Source organism: Canis lupus, chromosome 1 (genome assembly GCF_003254725.2).
Source record: "Canis lupus dingo isolate Sandy chromosome 1, ASM325472v2, whole genome shotgun sequence".
Lineage (NCBI taxonomy): Eukaryota > Metazoa > Chordata > Mammalia > Carnivora > Canidae > Canis > Canis lupus.
In genome coordinates, this window is record NC_064243.1 from 36,046,063 (window position 1) to 36,067,280 (window position 21,218).

The 21,218-nt window shown below is 37.2% G+C and overlaps 1 protein-coding gene across 12 annotated transcripts in view; it reads left to right on the forward strand.

Moving 5' to 3' along the window:
- The window catches only part of UTRN (utrophin), a 497,383-nt gene that overhangs the window by 330,771 nt on the left and 145,394 nt on the right, over positions 1-21,218 (forward strand). For all 12 annotated transcript variants that reach the window (XM_049113409.1, XM_025422487.3, XM_025422483.3 and 9 more), the window contains one exon: positions 18,392-18,564. In XM_049113409.1, the coding sequence (XP_048969366.1) occupies positions 18,392-18,564 (173 nt within the window). The remainder of the gene's footprint in view (positions 1-18,391; positions 18,565-21,218) is intronic.

Sequence of the window (21,218 nt, forward strand, 5' to 3'; positions counted from 1 at the left end):
ACTTTAAGAGTATTATTGTTTCTTATTTATCCTATGAAAGATATATTATACTAGGGCTGGGATGTAGTAATATAAATAAGCAACCTAGTTCATATGTAACATTTGAACATATGTAACCATAAAATGGTTCTATTTTAGACTATTATAGTATTTTTTTTTAATTTTAATTTAATTTAATTTAATTTATGATAGTCACACAAAGAGAGAGAGAGAGAGGCAGAGACACAGGCAGAGGGAGAAGCAGGCTCCATGCACCGGGAGCCCGATGTGGGATTCGATCCTGGGTCTCCAGGATCACGCCCTGGGCCAAAGGCAGGCGCCAAACCGCTGCGCCACTCAGGGATCCCTAGACTATTATAGTAGTAGTATGATATGATTCATAATTTCTAGTGAGAAAGTTATGTTCTAATGATATGTTGTCATTCTGAGCCATAATCATTTTTATAAGAATATGCGGTGTTGACTGAAAGGTAATTAAGAGACAGTTAAAAAAAATATGCCCAGCTAAGAAGGAACAAACAATGGCTGTAGGAGTGGGAATAGAGGTGGAGTGGGATGAATCAAAGAATGTTGAACTCTCTCAAAATATCTTGTAGTTATGTTTAGATTGCATTTAAGTTTTATAAATTTGTTTAATATTTTCCAGTGTTGTGCAATATTTGTAGCATCCTTAATAACATGGATCATGTTTTGAATCTACTAATTAATGGCAAACTTTAGACTTAGGAGTGTATACTTGGTTTTTGAACATTACCAACAGTCATTCTAGTAACCAATAAATCTAGTCATCAAGATGGGTATTAGAAGTTTGGTAAAGGAGGAATTAGAACTGAAAAATGAAATCAATTTTATTATATGGCTCTCATTAATTGTAAAGGTATTTCTGACATGATATTTTAAAAAAATATTTGTGCAATAGCAACATCATTTGGGTATTTGTTTAGCTTTTTGAGCTTACGATTTTGATGCCAGTACCTGCTCTATAAGCATAAATATCAATTCAATATTGTGCATTTAATGGCTCTATTACATTACATTGTAATCATCCCATATTTTTATTTTAAAATTTTGGATTTATTTATTTCAATTCAATTAATTAACATATAGTGTATTACTAGTTTCAGAGGTAGAGTTCAGTGATTCATCAGTTGCATATAACAGTGCTCATTACATGCAAATTCTGAATTTGAATTGTGCTTTACATTCCTTGGTTTGGCAAATTTAAAGTAAGCTAGAGATTATAAACGCCCCTCTCTTACTTGATTTAGTCCTAAAGAATAATGTGCCTGACCTCGGTGTCTGATGGCTGCTTCACTGGTAGTGGCATATCTCCTTCAGTATTATGTTAAATTCGTTGATAGTTGGATAATTTTAATTATAGCACAACTGAGACTTTAATACAAGTGAAGCATACCTTCTCCAGACATAAGAAGCAGCCCTGCAGCTAGTATTTTCTTGTAGCTTCTGTAACTTGTTACATGAACAAAATTGTAACTGTTGTGTACCATCTCTATAGCCAGTAGTAAACCCTGGCTCTCACTTTGCAGTTCCCTTGGTTGGATTACATAACTCAACTTGAAAGATGAAAGGAGGCTTCAGTTGCCTTGAACAAGACAGGCTAGATATTCTTTTGTGGGTATAGGTCAATTGATTTTATGAACATTCCAAAAAATTATATACCATAGAATATCAAGTATTAGATAACAGAGATAGATACCAGTTTCATTGGAAAGAGAACAGTTTGAATTATAAACGCCTATTTAGACACAAAGTTATCATTTAAGTAAATTGGAGTTACTGGTTATTGAGTAACTTACAAGAACAAAAAGGCTTTGTTTCCCCCTTTGAAAAGTTTACCATTGACCAGCCCACTGCTGTTGAAGGCTTATTTCTATTAAGGGCTGATTGGCTAGAATATCAGACCATCTGGCACCTCGAAACTTCTGAAACTTTCAGAGGCAAAAATGATGGTCTCTGATGGCATTTACTTTCAAATCTAATTATGCCATTAAAGTAGATACTTACTTGGAAAGACAAATGTGTTTTAGTTGGGAATTTCTAGTTTATTTGATTTAATTTTGTGTGGGAAAAGGATCATGTGCTTGTGGTAAAATTTTTACACACTATAAAGACTGTAAGTGTCTATTCAGGACCCTCAGATCTCCAGTCTCACTCAGAGGTGACTGTCATTGCTATCCTCTTAACACATCTTTCCAGAGATATTATCTGTATTTCATATAACATACTTTTTTGTGTGTGTTATACATAACACTTAATGTATACCCCCCTCTTTGGGTATATATATATATATATATATATATATATATATCCTATAATACATACCTATATATTGGGTATTATTTCTTATGAGCACATAGAAGCCATCTCCCTCTTTTCCATAGTGGCATAGCATTCTGTTGTGGGAAATCTGCCATAATTTATTTACATAGTTGTCTACTGATGGACATTTGGATTGTTTCCAGCTTTTTGCTGTATCAGACAGGACTTACTGAGCATCCTTTTACAACTATGTCTTTCCACGTTTGCAAATTAGATTCCTAAGGACAGAATTTCTGACTCACAGGTTATATACGTTTTAATGTTTGATGAATATTGCTAAATTATCCCCTACCCCCAATTTGACAGATTTTGAAAAATCAATTCTGCTGCTTCTGATACTCTCCAGGAAATGTAATGGCTCAACTTAATTCTGTCAAACATGAGAATTTTTCTTTTTTTTTTAATTTTTATTTATTATTTATGATAGTCACAGAGAGAGAGAGAGAGAGAGAGAGAGAGAGAGGCAGAGACACAGGCAGAGGGAGAAGCAGGCTCCATGCACCGGGAGCCCAACGTGGGATTCGATCCCGGGTCTCCAGGATCGCGCCCTGGGCCAAAGGCAGGCGCTAAACCGCTGCGCCACCCAGGGATCCCGAGAATTTTTCATTTTGTGATCAGCCTATTGATTTTATTATGAGCTGTGTACTACATTGTCTGGACTCACTGTCGATCCAGTGCTTTATTGAAAATTTTTGGGGAGTAAACAAAGACATCATGTAGAACTCATAATATAGGACTCAGAGTAAACATATGAAGGAAGTGATATAAAAGTGCGGAAAGGAAATACAAGTAAAGATACTCAGAAAAAAAGGATGATGATAGTCTGTGTCTTTTGGAGGAGCCATATTTGCAGGTATAAGTGGCTTAAGGGGTAAATGCGTTAACTGGTTACCGGTGAGACTGGTGCAGGTGAATTGTGATAACGGAGTCAAAGAAATTATGCGGTATGATTTTGCAAAGAATTCCAGAATGGATGCTAAGCAGGGAGATGGCAGGAGCGTGGAACAGAATTGAAGCAGGAACTATTCCCCATATGGATTGGCCTACAGGCATCAGTAAAGCTCCTCTGCTTAGTATGATCCATAGAATCATAGCAGGTCTCACTGGGTCAGTTTGAACTTCCTCTGGGTTCACTTAATGTATAGCTCCTTCAATATATGCCAGGGACAGTGCCCTCCTGGGAAGAGTATCTGTTTCTTTACTTGTGACTAAAAGCAGTACCTACAATTTTGTTTTATCTTGACAAGTTCACTGTTACTGTTAAAATTTGTATTTTAATTTCGGCTTTAATTTTCTAAATCTGGAGAGCTGCAGAAAATTACAAAGGCTTTCACAAAACCTTCAGAAAAACCTGTAAGAACTTTCTCCAAAGCCCTCTGTGATTTAGTTGTATGTCCCACAGGCTTCTGCTGTCAATAGACATCTGGAATTATGAGGCTTGGCTGCCTGGGATGATTTCACTCTTGTCTGATACTGCATTTTTTTTTGAGGAAGGATATGGTTTTGAAACATTAACTTGTCTTGGCATTATTTTTAGTCACCTAATAAAGTGGTCTCTGAATCATTAAATATTTAGAAGTTTGCTGAAGTCTGACCCCTGCACCTGGTTGGCTAATTCAGAAGCACATCAGCTGGCATTTCTCTTCCCCACCCATCGACTCCCCTTAAAAAGAAAAAGTTCTGTGTGCCTTTTAAAATGTCTTGTAGAATCTTCTGGCTGTAGGTTATGGAAATTAGAAAAGTATTGAATCTTTTTCCTATGAAGTGTAATTTTTATTTTCCAACTGCCACCTGTATAATTATCAGAATAGATGACACTATTGAACAGATGAACGTTAAAAATAATTCTTTGTGTACAAAGCGTATTGCTTGAACTTTCTGGGATAAAAGGAGAGTTCCGCCTTTCATCAGGGGGCTCGGGCCTCTATTTTAGATTGAACCTCCTGCCCTTTAGGGCTGTATATTACTTTAAATGGCTACCAGCTGACAGACTTGGTTGCTGGCTGATGTTAACTAGAGAGCTGTAATGTGTTGAGTAGACTCCTCTTCATAGAACTGCAGCAGAGCAGGAATTGAAATCTCAGATCATGATTAGGCCTTGAAGCTATTTTATTTTTGAATTATAAACCCTGAGTTAGAAGGGTTAGAAAAAGGAGAATTGTGTATATTCTTTTCAAAGGCATTATAATCTGGATCTTTCCTTAAGTCCAAATGGGTTTATAACAAGTACATTTTTTGTACCCATTCTTGAAGCTCTTCGATTTGAATGAAGCCATGATGTACTGATTTATTTATAATCACCTATTGACCTCCATATGCTTCACTTTAGAGGTTCCCAAGAAGCTTTTTTTTTCTTCTCTTTTCTTTTCTTTTCTTTCCTTTTCTTTTTGTTCTTTATATTGACCAATGTAAAAAGAAACCTGTTAGGCATTGCATAGAAAACATACTTTATATATCATTAAATATATAAAATATATAAAGAGTTTTTAAAGCTCTGAATTCTGTGTATAGACTACTATATGAGTAAGACATAAATTGCTTTTCACCAAAACATTTAGGCTGCTCCTTTTGCTTATATTTGAACCCTAGAGGATGTTTTATTGCCTTGATGAAGTGGCTAAATAAGTCATCTTTTAATAAATTAAATGAAATATAGTTTTTTAGACATAAAAAGTTTTTAGCCTAGCTTTTGAAAGTTTTTGCCAAAACCATATATACATTTAGCCCTTTTCATATTGGCAGTGGAATGTGGTTTTTATTAAGTAATTTAGATTTAGATTTTATTGATTCCATTATTGAATTTTTCTTTGCTTCTCTCTGGTTCTATAACTTTTACTTCCTCATGGAATCATGTGTCCATGTTTGAGACATGGCTTATTTAGCTGGAGAATCATGCATATTCAGTGTTGATCTGTTATAGGGATTGGCAGTATTATGTTTTTTTCACCTCTTGAGGATTAGTGCACAATTTATTTGCACACTAGTTTAGACTGGCAAAATGTCAACTACTTCAAATTTCATCATCCAATTTATTAAGTCTCTCTGGTGATGTACTGCTTTCACCAGAGGCCTCTTATTTTTTGTGTTAATGATTGCAGGATTATAAGAGATAATGTATCAAAGAGGTGCTTGGTAAAAATAGAAATGGCTACGGAGATGTAAGGTGTATTACCAAGATGATATTTTGTATACAGAGTTTAAACTGAGAAAGTGTTTTTATTTATAGATATCAAACAAATAACATAGTAAAATGTGCTTACAGTTATACAAGCAATTAACTTTTTTTTTTTTTTAAAGATTTTATTTATTTATTCATGATAGTCACAGAGAGAGAGAGAGGCAGAGACACAGGCAGAGGGAGAAGCAGGCTCCATGCAGGGAGCCCGATGTGGGACTCGATCCAGGGTCTCCAGGATCATGCCCTGGGCCAAAGGCAGGCACCAAACCGCTGCGCCACCCAGGGATCCCTCAAGCAATTAACTTTTATATTTTACAAGTCTCATTCTAATGTGCCAGTTATCAAAGAGCATAGTACTTCTGACTAATATATTAAAATTTAGCTATTTTAATTTTATAGAATATTTTGGATTTTACATAAATAATTTGTCTTTCAAACTTTACATTTTTAATGTAAATTACATGTCAAAAATAATATTTTAGTTGCTTTTCAGTGTTTTAGGGAGAGTATAATTACCCCATTATTAAAATTAGGTGAGAATTAACATTTTTTTTTTCCCCTTTGGAATGATTCCATATGGATCCACTGAGTATATTTTCCCCTTTTCCTTCTAAAAAGGATGTCATCATAGCTAAGTTTGTCCATATCTTAGTTTTTGGCATTTTATAACTGTAACTCAGGAGCTTTATTCAAGTATTTGTCTGACAGAGGATGTCCGTTCTGAGAATGGGTGTCAAGCATTTGCAAAGACAGTCAGAGAAACTAGTAGTTGTTACAAAGATTGACTTGACTTCTGAACACTCCACTTTAGAATTCCGGGTGGGAACATACTCTTCCCCTCTTTATTTATCCTGTGTTTGTCTCTTCTAGGACACAGGTACCTATCATGCTTCTGGGAAGATTCCCTAATATGCAGGATCATGTTGCTTTTCCATCATAGATTAGCCTTGTCTAAAGGTAGAGGATACTTGGAGCTCTAATAATAACAATCATACTTGCTCTGGTCTAAGAGCCCTTTTAAACATAAGACTCTACTTTAGAGAAAGACTCTGTTGTTCCACAGAGTTTTTATTTAATTCATTCTTCTGATATGTGCATGAGGGATTGCGTGTTTGCACGTGTCTCTGATCACAATCATCCAGCACCCTGGGTGGTAGTTGGAAGTTTGCCCAGCTGAGAAAGATTGTTCTTTTTTGCTCTCTCCTTTATTTATTTATTTTTTGTGGCGGTGGTGCTGCTGCTGGTGGTGTTGGTGCTGGGGCTGGTGGTTCCTTTTGTTTTGTATTTATGTAAAAAGTTTATTTGTTGCTGCTGAAAGATCTCAGCATGTGGCCCCAGAGCCCTCACAGATCAGGGTCATCTTGGTCAGTTTCTGATGATTGGTCTTCAAGCTGATGTCAGTGCTTTTTGATACAAACTTCACAGATTAATTTTGCTTATAAATTTCTGCATAATCACTAATTTACCATACTTGTTTTTGAAATTAATCATGTGTGTGTGTATAAATCTGAATTGGGCACTTTGAGGTGAAATACATTCTGCTAGAAATCTCATAAAGCCATTTTCCCCCAGAGACATGTTGGTTTTATGAATAAACGATGAAAATATTTTAAAAGCTTGTTAAATTTTGTGTAGATCCGCATATGTAAAACACATGCTATTGAAATACTGATATGAAAATAAGCTGGGAATGAAATGGAAAGAAAAGTGGTTTGCAAATCCAAAAAATAATAACCATATTGTATATTGTTCCCTGATAGGTATTTTTTTTCTGTTGTTAATGGAATCGCTTTCTCCATGTGATTGAGTGCTAACAATTTTGATATTTAACTAACTTAAGTAGCCTTTTAGAAGATATGTATTCTAATTTCAGGGTTTTTTTTTCCTTTGCTCTCTGCCCCATGCAAAAAGTAAACTTAGTTATATTAAGATTAATACCATTCTGTGTGTGATCGTGTCACCTTTAAGAGCATTATATATTTATGAAAATTTCTACACACAGCTAGAGAAGTATGTTTCATATGGACATATCTGTCAGACTTTTATTGGCCTACTAAATAGCTATGTAACGCAAAAGCAAAACCACATTTTTGCCTTGGAATGATGTCCATAACATCAGTGCCGAGAATATATCATTTGGATTGAACTTTTCCCTTTAAAGCAATTACACTTAAAAGTTCGTGGAAGTGTTTCTGTGAGTGGCAGTAATAATATAACATCAAAATTTAATATTAAAAAGTAACTGGCTCTTACGTTTTGGGTATTTTCACTTAAGTTTTATTTCAGAAATAAGCAGATGTTCCACATGAAAAGAGCCTGACTGTGTTTTCATTGTATCAGTGAGATAAACTTTCCTTTAAAGTTCTTTTCCCCATCACTTTACCAATAAAACCTTTTTAGAAATAGTACAACCAATCACACACATTTTTCTTGGTGTTTTGTGCTGTTTGCACACACACACACACCCTTTGATTTTTATGGGTGGGCTCCGAAGCGGAGCATGCATCCCACCATCTATTCTGGACTGAGAGCATCTGAGAGATACCGCATGGCAGTTTGGGGAAGGGAGGCCTCCAGGAAGTGGGAGTGAGCTTCACTTCGAACTGCGTGAAGGGTGGTGGAAGGGAGGATGCTGATTAAAATAATAAACAACTGCTGGAAAGAGAAGGGGATTACCACACTCCTGTCAGATCAGCGAGGGGAGCAGGGGAGCAGGGGAGCCGCCTCCCGCCGCCCTCCCGGGCCTGCAGACCCTGCAGAGGGGCCCGTGAGCTCTGCCGCTGGAACTTTTCTCCGGACTGAACAGCTAGAACAACTTTCCAAACTACTTAGTTCTGTTGCACTGACAGCATCCCTTAGGCAGAGCCTGACCTAGGGAAATGGAGTGAAACTAGCTTGGTGGTTGCCATAGCGACGCCGGCTGCGGTGTCTGGGAGAGCAAGCCGTGGCCTCTTGTCCCGTGTTTGGGTGTTTCTTCAGACGAGAAGAGTACACTCCTTGCTGTTCGGACTACTACACAAGCCATGCTCTTTGCAAACTGGCTTCTTACCCAGGATTTTGTTTTCCTCCTTTTTCTTTCTGAAACCAGTCTGAATGGAGGAAGTTGGTAATACTTGGCCTTTTTTTTTTCCCTTCTTTTCTTTCTTTCTTTTTTTTTTTTTTTTGCCTTCTCTCATGCAAGTTTCCAGGATATAGCTTCTTTTTTGCTCTGTGTAATTGAGACCAAACTCTTAAGCTTGGGGCTCAGGAGAAAACAGTTGTGGGCTGCAGGTCATTAGTGAGGTGAGCAGGAGGGAATCCTGGACTTCCCAGAGCAACAGGAGACCATGCCAGCCTCGTGGAACACAGCTACCTGGAATTATAGAAGCAGGTCTATTCCTTGCGAACCCCGAAGTCCATGAGAAGACGGACCCACGGTGGGGTGGCTAACATGTCCCCGCGCAAATGCTGCTGCTCATGGACCATAGCTCAAAGGCAAGGCTTGTCAAGGATTTTACAAAGGATTTTAAAGTATAGCCAGAAAAGATACGGATTTTAGAAGTTAAAAGCTGTTATCTGAAGGAAGTTCGCTGGAAAGATGTAGGCTTCAAGGGCTACTGGACGATGATTGGTTTGAACTTCAGCTTACGGGAATTGCTGACAAAATTTGAAAAGGTATGCAGAAAGTGGACTTCATGAATGTACTTTTTTCCCCCTTCCTTGTCTGTTTTTTTTTTTTTAACTGTGCATTTACATGGCAGATCTTCTCTTGACTCTTTGATTATTTAATTCCTAAGGCATATTTGATTTGATATCCTCTTTTACCTTTTTTTTTTTTTCCCCAACTAAAGAGCAAATTCGCAATTCTTTCCTTTGGTCAGGAGGGCTTCTCATGATGCCTGTCAGTGTTAGAATTCCACATCAGAAGTGATCCTTTGTACTCAAGTCGACTGGTAATTTAATTGAAAGTTATTTTGGAAAGAAAAAAAAAAAAACAGCAACAACACTGGGTTTTCATGCCAAAGTCTGACTTCATCAGGCATGGGTTCTGTTTTCCATAGCCCATCAGGCTTCTCTCCCTGCAGTCGGAGGAGCTCTGCCTTTCCCAGCCTGCTTTCTGAAGATTCAGTTCTGAGTAGGAAGAAGATGCCTCCCAGTGACAAGGGCACATCCGATCTTAAACATTTTCTTTTCATTTATGAGTGTCTTGTTTTATATGTGGAGTGCTTGCATGCACTGTGAAGCTTTAACGCTTGGATCATTAATTTTGCACTTAGTTCTTTTTTTCCATAGGAAAGTTCTTGGCACACTCTAGGATTGAGCCCAGCCTGCCAAAGCTACCTTACATTTATAGTTAAACAAAACAGAAAACCTCAACGTGCTGCTTATGGGCTCCTGCCCTTCCCTAGCCTTTGGATGCCAAGCACTTATCTTCTTTCAACTTCCAGTCTTTAAAGAAAAAGAAAGAAGTGAAGTAATTGCACTGTGTGCATAAATCAATTATCAGTTGTTAAAGTTGTGCTCGGTGGCTTCACCGTGAAAACCCTGTGGTTCGTTACAAGTAAGCAAGACTGTATTGAGTCATTAAAGGAATAATGGGCTTTTTCTTACGAAACTACAATTGCCAGAGGAAAAAGGCATAAAACCATGTCATCTGAAAAATTTAGAAGTTTTTCCAGAACAATTCCACTTATTGCTTCCCTCCTGGTGATAGAAACAGTATAGTGGGAAGAGTATGGATAAAGAAGAATGTAGCTTCTTCTGGCTGGAAGCTCCCCCCTCCCCCATCTCTCCTGCACCCCAACTGTAGTAATAAGGATTGTAACACAGGACGCACTTTGATCTCTCACTTTAATATGTTGTTAAGCACCTAAATTCCTTAGAGTGGGGATGGTTCCCACTTGGTCACCATTTAAAAGGGGCAGAGGAGGCAGAGAATATCTTTTTTATGGCATCTGGGAACAGCAGGTGACAAACTTTATGACCATCAAGAGATCTGTTAGCTTGGTTTGTATAGATTTGTCTGTTTCTTCCTAAAAAGGTATAGGGCATATGTTGCATGAATAATTCATTACTTAGACCCCCTAAGAGGCAGTAATTGTGGGCAATAGCTGGACTTTTGTATTGTAATTGCTGCTATTAGTCTTAAAAGCCTAGGTCAGATACCAGAGGTTATTAACCTGCCCGGTCTTCTGGCCATTTTATTGGCAGTTACAAGTTCTGGTCATATTAATATATTTCCTCTTTTAACTCCCAGACCTTACTATCTGCCTATTTCTTATTCTTACTTTAGTAGTTGAATTGACAGTAAAAGAAGTCTGCTGGCTTATTCCTATCAAAGGCTTGATTTGAGATTTTTTTTTTTTGAGACAGAGGCAAATTCAAAGAAACAATCCTGTTGCCATTCACAATCTGAAGTTCTCCGTATATGTTTATGTTTTAGAGACGCTTTTATAAAAATCTGTTTGAGAGTTACTCTCTTTGCCATATTTCTTTTGTAGGAAGTTGTACATGAATATATTTTTTCTCCACGTCAGGTATTTTTTTAAAAATCCTTTGTGTATTTTCACAAAAGCTGTCCCATATAGTATAGCCTTTGCTACATTGATTCATTGCCAGGAAAACTGGTGTTATGGAAAGGTGCCACTACCTCACACTTCTCAAATACAACTGCCTACCTTCCCCCAGCTCTGAAAGCAATAATGCCATTTTTAAGCAAGGACCAAGGCCTTCTGCTGTAATGCAAAAGCCATATGATACCTTCAGAAGCTGAATAACAGATTTTTCCTTAGTTCTTTTACTTTCAGTTCCCTTAGACCCGTCTTTTCCTCAGTATTAGTGATCTGCTTCTTGAGAGAATACTGACCATAGTGATTTAACACTTCTCATGTCAGTAGTTGAAATTCTGCAGTCTGAGATTTAGGTTGTCATAGCAAAAAAGGTAATTTTGCTGTGCTCCTGAAGCCACTTCAGGCTGTAAGAACACAAGGGTCCAAAGTTGGGATATGGTGGGTCTTCCAGTGATGGTTAATCTGAAAAATTATAAACTGCTCAGTAATTGAAATTTCCAAATGACTGCAGACCTTCACCATAACTTCAAGACAGCAATTGACTTGTGAGACAAATTGAAAGGGAGTATTCCGATTGACATTTTTGAATTTCAGAGACATCCAGTGGTTTTGTGATTTATATTGGAAATCTGTATAAACATGAATGATTGGCACATGATTGCAGTCTGTGATTTTGTTATCTAGTCTCAAAATGGGTGATAACCAGGATTGGTTTTCCAGCATAGGCAGGGTGGACAAATTATACTTGTACTCATTCCTAATCTCTTAGAGCCAGAAAAGGCAATGCTGAATATCCCTGGAAATCCAGAAGGCAAGAGATGTTCTCTACTACTCCCTCAAGGTGACAGCTCACCAAGGATCAGGAAATCCCAGCTGACAGAAACCACCTGTATCCCAGACTGGTGGTAAAGAGGAGGTTGAGACTGGAACTTCTTACCAAGGGAGGATGACCTTGTGGCAAGATGTGCCTGCCAGCAAGCAGACCCTTTTCATTAAACCAAGTGATGAGGGGTGAGCACTGTGACCATGTGCACAGCGTGATTGATTACTCTGGCCAAACTTACAGTTGACTTGACATAGAAAGCTGGTGTACCAACATACCTCTCTGAAATCCTATGAGTTGGTGTTAGTGTCACCTTGATTTTAGTGAATTAATTTTCTCCTTGAAAGTACTAAGTAAAAGGAGGTATCTGATGGCTTCAGTGCCTAATATACTGTCACACTTGAGCCATTTGCATTGTGTACTGTCTATTCCATTTATTTAGTAGTCACAGAGGATAGAGTAATGGACAGTTGTAGCTCGTTGACATTTTGAGAGACTGATGTCTTTTTATTAATTTATGCAGTTCTGCTAGGTGATTAATGGTAATGACAGTTTTTTAATTGGGGGGGGATATGTGTGCATGTGCATATGTCTGTGTCTGAGTAATACTACTCTCTTGCTGAACCCTATGGGGAAGGTGACTTCCCATAGTGACAGAAAGAAAGCACTCAATGATAAATTTGCTTTATGGCATTTACCTCCTTCAGGAAGAGTACTTTTAAAAATTATAATTTGAAGCTATATTTTACTGCCCAATTTGCAATGTTTAATATTCAAACAAATGTGTACTTGAAGACACAGTAAACTTCCAATTTCAAGGTCTATTCATTTGTTCAACAGTTAGCAAATATTTATGAGGTGTAGAGTTTGTACCAGGCATTGGGCTGAGTTCAGGGATGGAGTAGGGGATAAGATAGGCATTCCCCCCATTGAACTTAATGGCGTAAGGGGCAGATACAGACTTTAAACAGGGAAAATCTCTTACTACAAGTGTGTCATGCAGCAAATGTAGAGGGAGCTATGAGGGTAACAGGTAGCCCTAATCTAACCCAGGTGCAGAGAATCTATACTGCAGAAATTACATTTAAACTGGGACTTAAAAGATGGGTTTGAGGTTAATGGTTTTGAGGTGAATGCATATGGAGAAAGAAACATCTTTCTGAGCAATAGGACAGATCAGGAGGTGAGAGTTGGGTGCTCTGGGATTATAGTTTTAAACATTTAACATGTCATTATCTTTGGGTTTTCAGACCTGTTCAGTTTTGATTCTGTTGTCTGATTTGGGGGAATTAAGGTGGGGCAGTAATATGGCTACACAAAGCATTTAATAACTGCTCCTAAGAAACTTGTGTTCATGTCGATCAAACCTGCTCAGTTAAGGAGGGAGGCCATTGTGTTTTAATTCACTAGGATTTTAATATGTTTCAGTAACAACTGGTATAGATTCAAGGATTTGGAACACTTTTTGGTTATGAAAGATACTTTGATTAAGAGCAGTGTTTGGTGTGTTGAAATTTAAACCATATTTTGTTTATTGATTCTTTATCATTGCAAGTTGGCTTGTTCAAATTATCTTGGAAGGGCAGTTAATTGTGAGCCTGTTCCACTTAGTAATTTAACTTTTTTTCGACCCTGTTGTCTAACATTTTTGTAATCATAGATAATGGGAAAAGGCATTACTGGCATTGGTTTCTTATTTAACAAATGCTGCTGTAGACCAGGTAATATTACTTTCTGTTGTCTGTCAAATGTGATTCCATAATTATTAATAGAGTGATTAAAATCTATGCGATTAGTTGTTGAATGAAAATGTAGCTTATAAATAATTAATTGAATAGTTTATTGAAATTAATCATAATAATTAGTTGAATAGTTAATTGCAATTACCATCCCAGAGGCTTCACAAAAGCCCCAAAGCATATTTACATATCATATTATGACCTCTCATGATGTTATTTGGTTGTTATATTATTTTTGGGTAATATCTGACTTGTTACAAAAAAGTTATGATTCCTCCTTTTCAAAACCTAAATCTCTGGCAACAATCCCACTGAGCTCCTGTTAATCAATCCCATACTGTCTCTGAATTCCAGTCTTGTTTTTGAAAGGAACAGTGGATTTCTTTTCCCCTAATGGTTAACTTTGTTGATTTAGCCCGAGCCTTTGGATACGGTAGGGAAGTCGTTGCTGACCTTACTTCTTTACCTTCAGGAAAGGGGTTAGGACTCCTTCAGAGAAAACATTGCTGTGGCCATGTAGGGTTAGGTAAATATGCCATGCAAAAATAAACCAAAATTATGTGAACAAGTTCTGAAGAGGTTGAATATATTCCAGCACCAATTCAGTTGCTGAATTCTAATGGTACTATATTCTTAATCTCTGTTTCCTAGCAGAGGGTTCAAGCAGTTCTGCTTATTATAACCCAGTTTTTTTGCTCACATGGTTATAGCCACTATTGATTATAGAACATTAGAAAGAAGTAAAATTGGGGCACCTGGGTGGTTCAGTCAGTTAACATGTCTCCCTTCAGCTCAGGTCATGATCTCAGGGTCCTGGGATTGAGCCCCATGTCAGGCTCCCTGCTCAGGGAGGAGCCTGCTTCTCTCATTCTCTCTCCCCACTCATGTAGTCCCCCCTGCGCCCCCCCCTCCACTCTCTTTCTCAAATAAATAAATAAATAAAGTCTTAAAAAAAGTAAAATGTATGTGACTTACATTGTAAAGTGTCAGCATATAATATCTCTGTAGGTTAGGTAATTAGAGAAATGTCCAGTTAGGGGCAAAATTGGTATGGAAATATCAGTTATTAAATAAGCAAGCAAATACATATTTTCCTTTATTTATGAGGTTAATTTTGACCTGGGCAGTGGGTGTTGTGCACAAGAGACTTATCAGTGAATCTCTGTGAGATTTGTAGCTATCTTCTGGAAGGCTGTGCTGACAGTGTACAGCTTATGCATTTGATGGTGTTTTCCTATATAGTCCTTTTATCCTAACCCCTGGCTTCTCCTAACCTTCTACATTATGCTTATATTCTTAGAAGGTATGTTTCAATTGAATCCTTACATACCCCTTTGTCTTGTTTTTAAATGTTAGTTCAACTGCTTGAATACTTTGCTTTGGCCTCTCTCTGCACATGACTGGCTTATGTTAAATGCTTGGGAGAGCATTGCTTTGTGCTTCTGCATGGATTACATTCCCATAACTAATTATCAATAACTATTTTGTGCTGCTTAATGTTCAGAATGGGTTACAGGTGACAGAGGTGAGCATTATTAGGGCAAGTCCCTCAGCTATGCAGTGAGAGTAAACTCTCCTTCATGGAATTTCAATTTATTTTAGCATTTGGTGTGCTACATCAGGGTCATGATCTAACAGACTCCTGTGCTGGCATCTTGATTTTAAAACCAGTGTATCATTGTACAATCATCTATGAAGGAACGTAATTCATTAACTCCATATAATTCTAAATTTCCAGTGAAAGATTAGGCAGGGTTTTGCACTGCAAGCTTCTAAATAATTGTAGGTTTAGGTTCCCATATTAAATTTTTTTAATGAAGAGATTAAACAAAATGATTACTGCACTCCCTTCCAATTGTGTAATTGTCTGATTTTCCTTGGCATTATAGTGGTTAATATGTCAGTCAAGATGAACTTGATATTTTCATTCATGCATTTATACATTTATCTATCTACCTATCTGTTTTACTCTAGGCTCATTCTGTGTAGCAGAGACTGTGAAGAATACAGAAGAAATATTAAGATGATTTTTCTGACTTTAGGAGCTTTTAATATATTTGGCCAAGTAAATATGCCACCCAATTTTAGTTACATAAAACAAAATAATGTAGGCTGATTTCCTTTTCTCTGATCATTTTCTGTTTGTTGATCTTCTTCCTAACTTTTGTGGAGGCTCATGTGTGAAAGGGTTTTTCACATACTGAAATATGCATATATGATGTTTGGTAGTTTTCTTAACCAAGTCCTGATAGAAATACCTACAATCATGACTGGCCAGTGATGGTGCTCTGTTGTACTCCATTTGTCTTTGTGGCCGGGTTGGAAAAGGCATCACTTGATTGGATATCAGGAGCCAAATTTGGTCTATACTCTTGGTAACCAGATTTCCTGATGTTGTAGGATACTTCCATGAAGCTTAAAAAGTGTTTATGGATGTTAATATACTTCTGTCTTCCTACTTCTCTTGACTATGAAAGGAAGCAAATATGTCAGGCTACTTCAGGAAGTAGTAGTTGGAAGTTTCCCTGTGATTTGGGGTGTAGTTCATTAATAATGATTAGGAACCTGTACAGGAAATTTGAGTGCAGATTCATGTTGGCATTAGAGAGCAAAGAGATGCCTTGCTCATGGTGTCATTGAGCTTCTTTTTGTTAAGATTTTATTTCTTTATTTTAGAGAGAGCATGCAGGAGCACAGATGGGGGGAGGGGCAGAGAGATAGGAAGAAGCTGACTCTCCTATGAGCAGGGAGCCACTTGCAAGGCTCAATTCCAGGATTCTAGGATCATGACCAGAGTTGAAGGCAGATGCTTAACCGACTGAGCCACCCAGCACCCCTATTGTTGAGCTTCTTAAGAAAGATGGTTATCGTGCATATGTACAACATGAACCTAAAATCATTGATCTTTTTATATATCTCTTTAGATGTCTTAAAATGCATTTCAGAACACAAAAATAGAACAGTTACATCCTAAAGAATAAGGACTAGGTTCAGATGATGACACCAAAGAACCTTTCAATACAATTTTACTTACCTTTTTCTTTTTCACCGAGAATTTCTATTTGAAGCATCCCAAACTGAAATTATATTGAGATTGCCATTTTCCATGCATAATGTCCAGCCTGAGTACCTTGAATCAGGACCTGGCTCTGTCCCCTGTTCCCCTGTTGGTGTCTGCTTTGCAGTCTGTGGGATAGAGGTGCTAGGGAAATGCACAAGAGTCATCAGACTCCTGAGTTTTTGTTTGGTGGTGAACACCAATTATGTGTGTACCCAAATCACACTTTGCAGGTAAACCTTTGGCTCAGGTCATGATCCCAGGGTCCTGGGACTGAGGTCCCTGCTCAGTGGGAAGTCTTTTCCTTCTCCCTCTGCTGCTCCCCCCTGCTTATGCTCTCTCACTCTCAAATAAATAAATAAAATCTTAAGAGGAAACAAAAATGTCCTTTAATTTTTTGTATAGATATTATACTATTTTGATATTTTGTACAGTTTTTGGATGTATGTATATACAATGATATATAAAAAACATATGCTAATTTAAACACCTATCTTAAATAAACATCATAATGTATAGTTTTGTATCCTTCACTTTTAAACTTAATATTATATACCATTAAAGTATTATGATAGTTTCTAGTATTTTACTTTAAAAACAATTAATGTGATAAATGTGTTTATACATAAATCTTCTAGGATAGGTGATTTCAACAATATTAAGGCTTTTGATACAGATTGCCAAAATACGTCTTCAAAGTCCAAACCATTCTTTATTTTTAATTTATAACAAGTCTTATTTTATAGTAAAATTCACTTTAGAAAATTTTTTTTTCTATTTAACAGGACAAATATTATTTTGTCATAAGTTTTTAGTTCTTAATGAGGGTAAACATTTTTATGAAAATGTTCTTTTTTTTTTTAACTTGAATTCTGTTAACCAACATGTGGTACATCATTAGTTTCAGATGTAGTGTTAAATAATTTCTTTTAAAAGTTTAGGAATAGATTTTATTAGATTGGAAGAACAAACTATTGAATTTGTCCAAATGTAAAAAAAAAAAGAAAAACAAACCCGACAAGTAAAATTATGTAATATTCCTGTAAAACATCATACTTTGATACTTTGAGGGCAGTTTTCCCCACTTACAAAGGGGAGAAAGAATCTGGGTATTAAGCAGGAATCAGTGATTTGGCAATAATAATTATGTAAAATTTCAAAAATTTCTCATGAATCTGAAATACTAACATTTGTGGTGCCTAGGTGGCTCAGTCGGTTAATTCTGCCTTCAGTTTAGGTCAGGTTCTTGGAGCCCTGGGATCAATCACCATATCAAGCTCCCTGCTTAGCTGGGGAGCCTGCTTCTTTCTTTGTCTCTGCCCACTCCCCACCTCTCACCCCTGCTCATGCTCTCTCTCATATAACTAAATAAAGTCTTCTAAAAATAAAATGAAATACTAACATCATCTGACCCATTAAATTTAGATTCTAATACATTCCCTTTTTAAGAAATGGAAAATCAATATACTGAAGATTTGAAGACTATTATTTTCAACATAAGAATTGTGGACACACTTGAATTTGTTATCATTTAAGATGAATTTAACTGTTTTGATTTAAAAACAAAAAACCAAAAAAAATAAAAAATAAAAACAAAAAACCTCATTTGTAGAATAGAAAAAAATAAAGTTCTAGATAGCAACCCCAAGGTAGTGTTGGTACTAATATCTAACATTTACATTGTCTCTGCTCTTTTCTCTTTAGGACATCCAGGCAGAAATTGATGCACATAATGACATATTTAAAAGCATTGATGGAAATAGGCAGAAGATGGTAAAAGCTTTGGGAAATTCTGAAGAGGCTACTATGCTTCAGCATCGCCTGGATGATATGAACCAAAGATGGAATGACCTAAAAGCCAAATCTGCCAGCATCAGGTCAGAACAGTCAATAGTGAAATAAAACTGGTGGGGGAGGGATATTTTATGATTTTCGTGTATCGGAAAGAGAACTGGAAGTCTTACCATCATGCTACTTTCTGAAATTTAAACGCAGAAGTGCCTGCCTGGCTCAGTTGAAAGAACATGCAGCTCTAGCTCTCAGGCTTGTGAGTTTGAGCCTCACATTGGTGCAGAGATTACTTAAAACCTTAACAAAAAAGATATAAATGCAAAAATTTTTTTTAAAGCTGCAGTTTTAGCTCCATTCATATACGGGGCCTCCTGCCAAATATTGACTGTTCACAAATTTAAACATCATATATTTTTTTAAGATTGTATTTATTTATTTGAGAAAGAGAGCCCTCAAGAGAACATGAGCTCGGGAGAGGCAGATGGGGAGGGAGAGGCAGACTCCCCACTGAGCAGGGAGCCCTAAATAGGACTCCATCCCAGGACCCCAGGATCGTGACCTGAGCCGAAGGCAGATGTTTAATCAACTGAGCCACCCACGTGCCCACACATCTTATTTTAAATCTGAAACTAAGAAAAATAATTTTACCAACACCTGCTGGTTATTGAGTGTTTACCTTGACCAAGTACTCTGTTAACATCTTTACAGACATTACTTAGTACTCAAAATCTCCCATTAGGTGAATAGTAACATCCTTCCTTACATGAGGAAACAGAAGCTTAATGAATAATAGGAACTTGCCAAGTTTTTGAGCTAACAAGTGCCAAGCCAGGATTTGAACCTAGATCTTTCTGACTCTTGGCCGTAGTTGTTTTGCTTCGTCATGCTATTTGTATATCAATTGGTAAATATATTTATAGAGATTAAATATTGTTCATGGACACTGACATGGAAAACTTATGATTCATGTCTCCCTTTGGAGAGAGTAAAATTAAATCAGGGTGAATTTGAGGACCAGAGTGCTGGCTAGGAAATGACCCTGAAAAACTACCAAGGGTGACAATTATTAATGCTATTAAAAGTTTAGAATTACATTTAATAGATGGTGAACAGTACCCAATGGATATGAGTTTACAGGAAACTGAGAAGGTGCTACTGAGCAAAGATCAAAAAGAGGGGGGCACCTTGGTGGCTCAGTGGTTGAGCATCTACCTTTGGCTCAGGGCGTGATCCCGGGGTCCTGAGCATGCTTCTCCTTCTGCCTGTGTCTTTGCCTCTTTCTGGGTCTCTCATGAATAAATAAATAGAATATATTTTTTAGAAAAAGATCCAAAAGAGGAATGCTGGTAGAAAGACCTAGATCTTGGAGTACCTGGGTGGTTCAGTTGGTTGAGCATCTGACTCTTGATTTCAGCTCAGGTCATGATCTCAGGGTTGTGAGATGGAGCTGTGCATTGGGTTCTGTGCTCAGCTCAGAGTTTGCTTGTCCCTCTCCCTCCTTCTGCTCACAGACTCTCTTTCCCTTTCTCTCAAATAAATAAAACCTAAACAAGCAACAAAAACACAAAGAAAGACCCAGATCTTACATCTGGGTCAGTTTCTTTTAAGGTTCAGAAACTGTATGATGTATTGAAAAGTGTACAACCTTAAACAAAATGATCGTAAGTTGGATTCTTTGACTTTGCTGTTTACTTACTGATCTTAGACAAGTCCCTCAGTTTCCCTGAGCTATAGCTTTCTCATTCACACAATCAAGATATAAATATTTAATCCATAGGATTGCTGTGAAGATTGAATGGGATAATCTGGTAGTTCCTTCACCTACATAAAGGTTGTCTAATATAGTATCTAGTTTGTTTTTGTTTTTGTTTAAATATAAAGGGGCTCAGTGGATCTGCTTCATCTGGCTTCTGGATTTTGTAGAATCAGCATCTAGAGAGTAGAAATCTTTCGTGATTATTTATTGTGAATAAACTTTAAAAAAAATTTCTTTCTAAAGAGGTGTCCTGAAAGGTTTTATTCTTTGGCATCTCGTAGAGGGAGATTCACACTTCTTTTTACCCTTAAGGGAAGGGGGTAATTTATCATGACCATGGCAGCCCCTTTGTAAAGATCCTCTTGGAAATTATGTCAACATCAGCCAACTACTTTTTTTGATGAGAGGAAAATTTGGGAGTATTGCATAGTGAGAGAATATACTTATGCTTATTTTAAGAATGAAATATCAAGGGATGCCTGGGTGGCTCTGTGGTTGAGCATCTGCCTTTGGCTCAGGTCGTGATCCTGGGGTCCTGGGATCAAGTCCACAACAGGCTCCTCACAGGGGGCCAGCTTCTCCCTCTGCCTTTCTCTCTCTCTGTCTCATGAATAAATAAATAAAATCTTAAAAAAATTAAAGGATTGAAATTTCAACTGGCCAAATCCCATTGAGTTGTAACTTTCTGTTCCTCAGAAATAAAAATAAATAAAGTGATTTAAAATGTTAATTCAGTGAAAAACATTCACTGAGGTCCTAGCAAAACCAACATCTGATCTAACAAGTAAAAAGTTACAGTGTTGGCCCTGGGAAGGATTGTGTGTGTGGTGCTGGAATTTTGATACTTTGGAGGATGAATTCTGTAGGAAGGAGAGTTTATTGAAGGCTTACATCATAAAGAGATAATTCCAAATGGAAAGCTACAGACAAAAAACATCTTTGATCTTCCACAGATGCTATTCCTAAGCCAATCAAGTCACATTT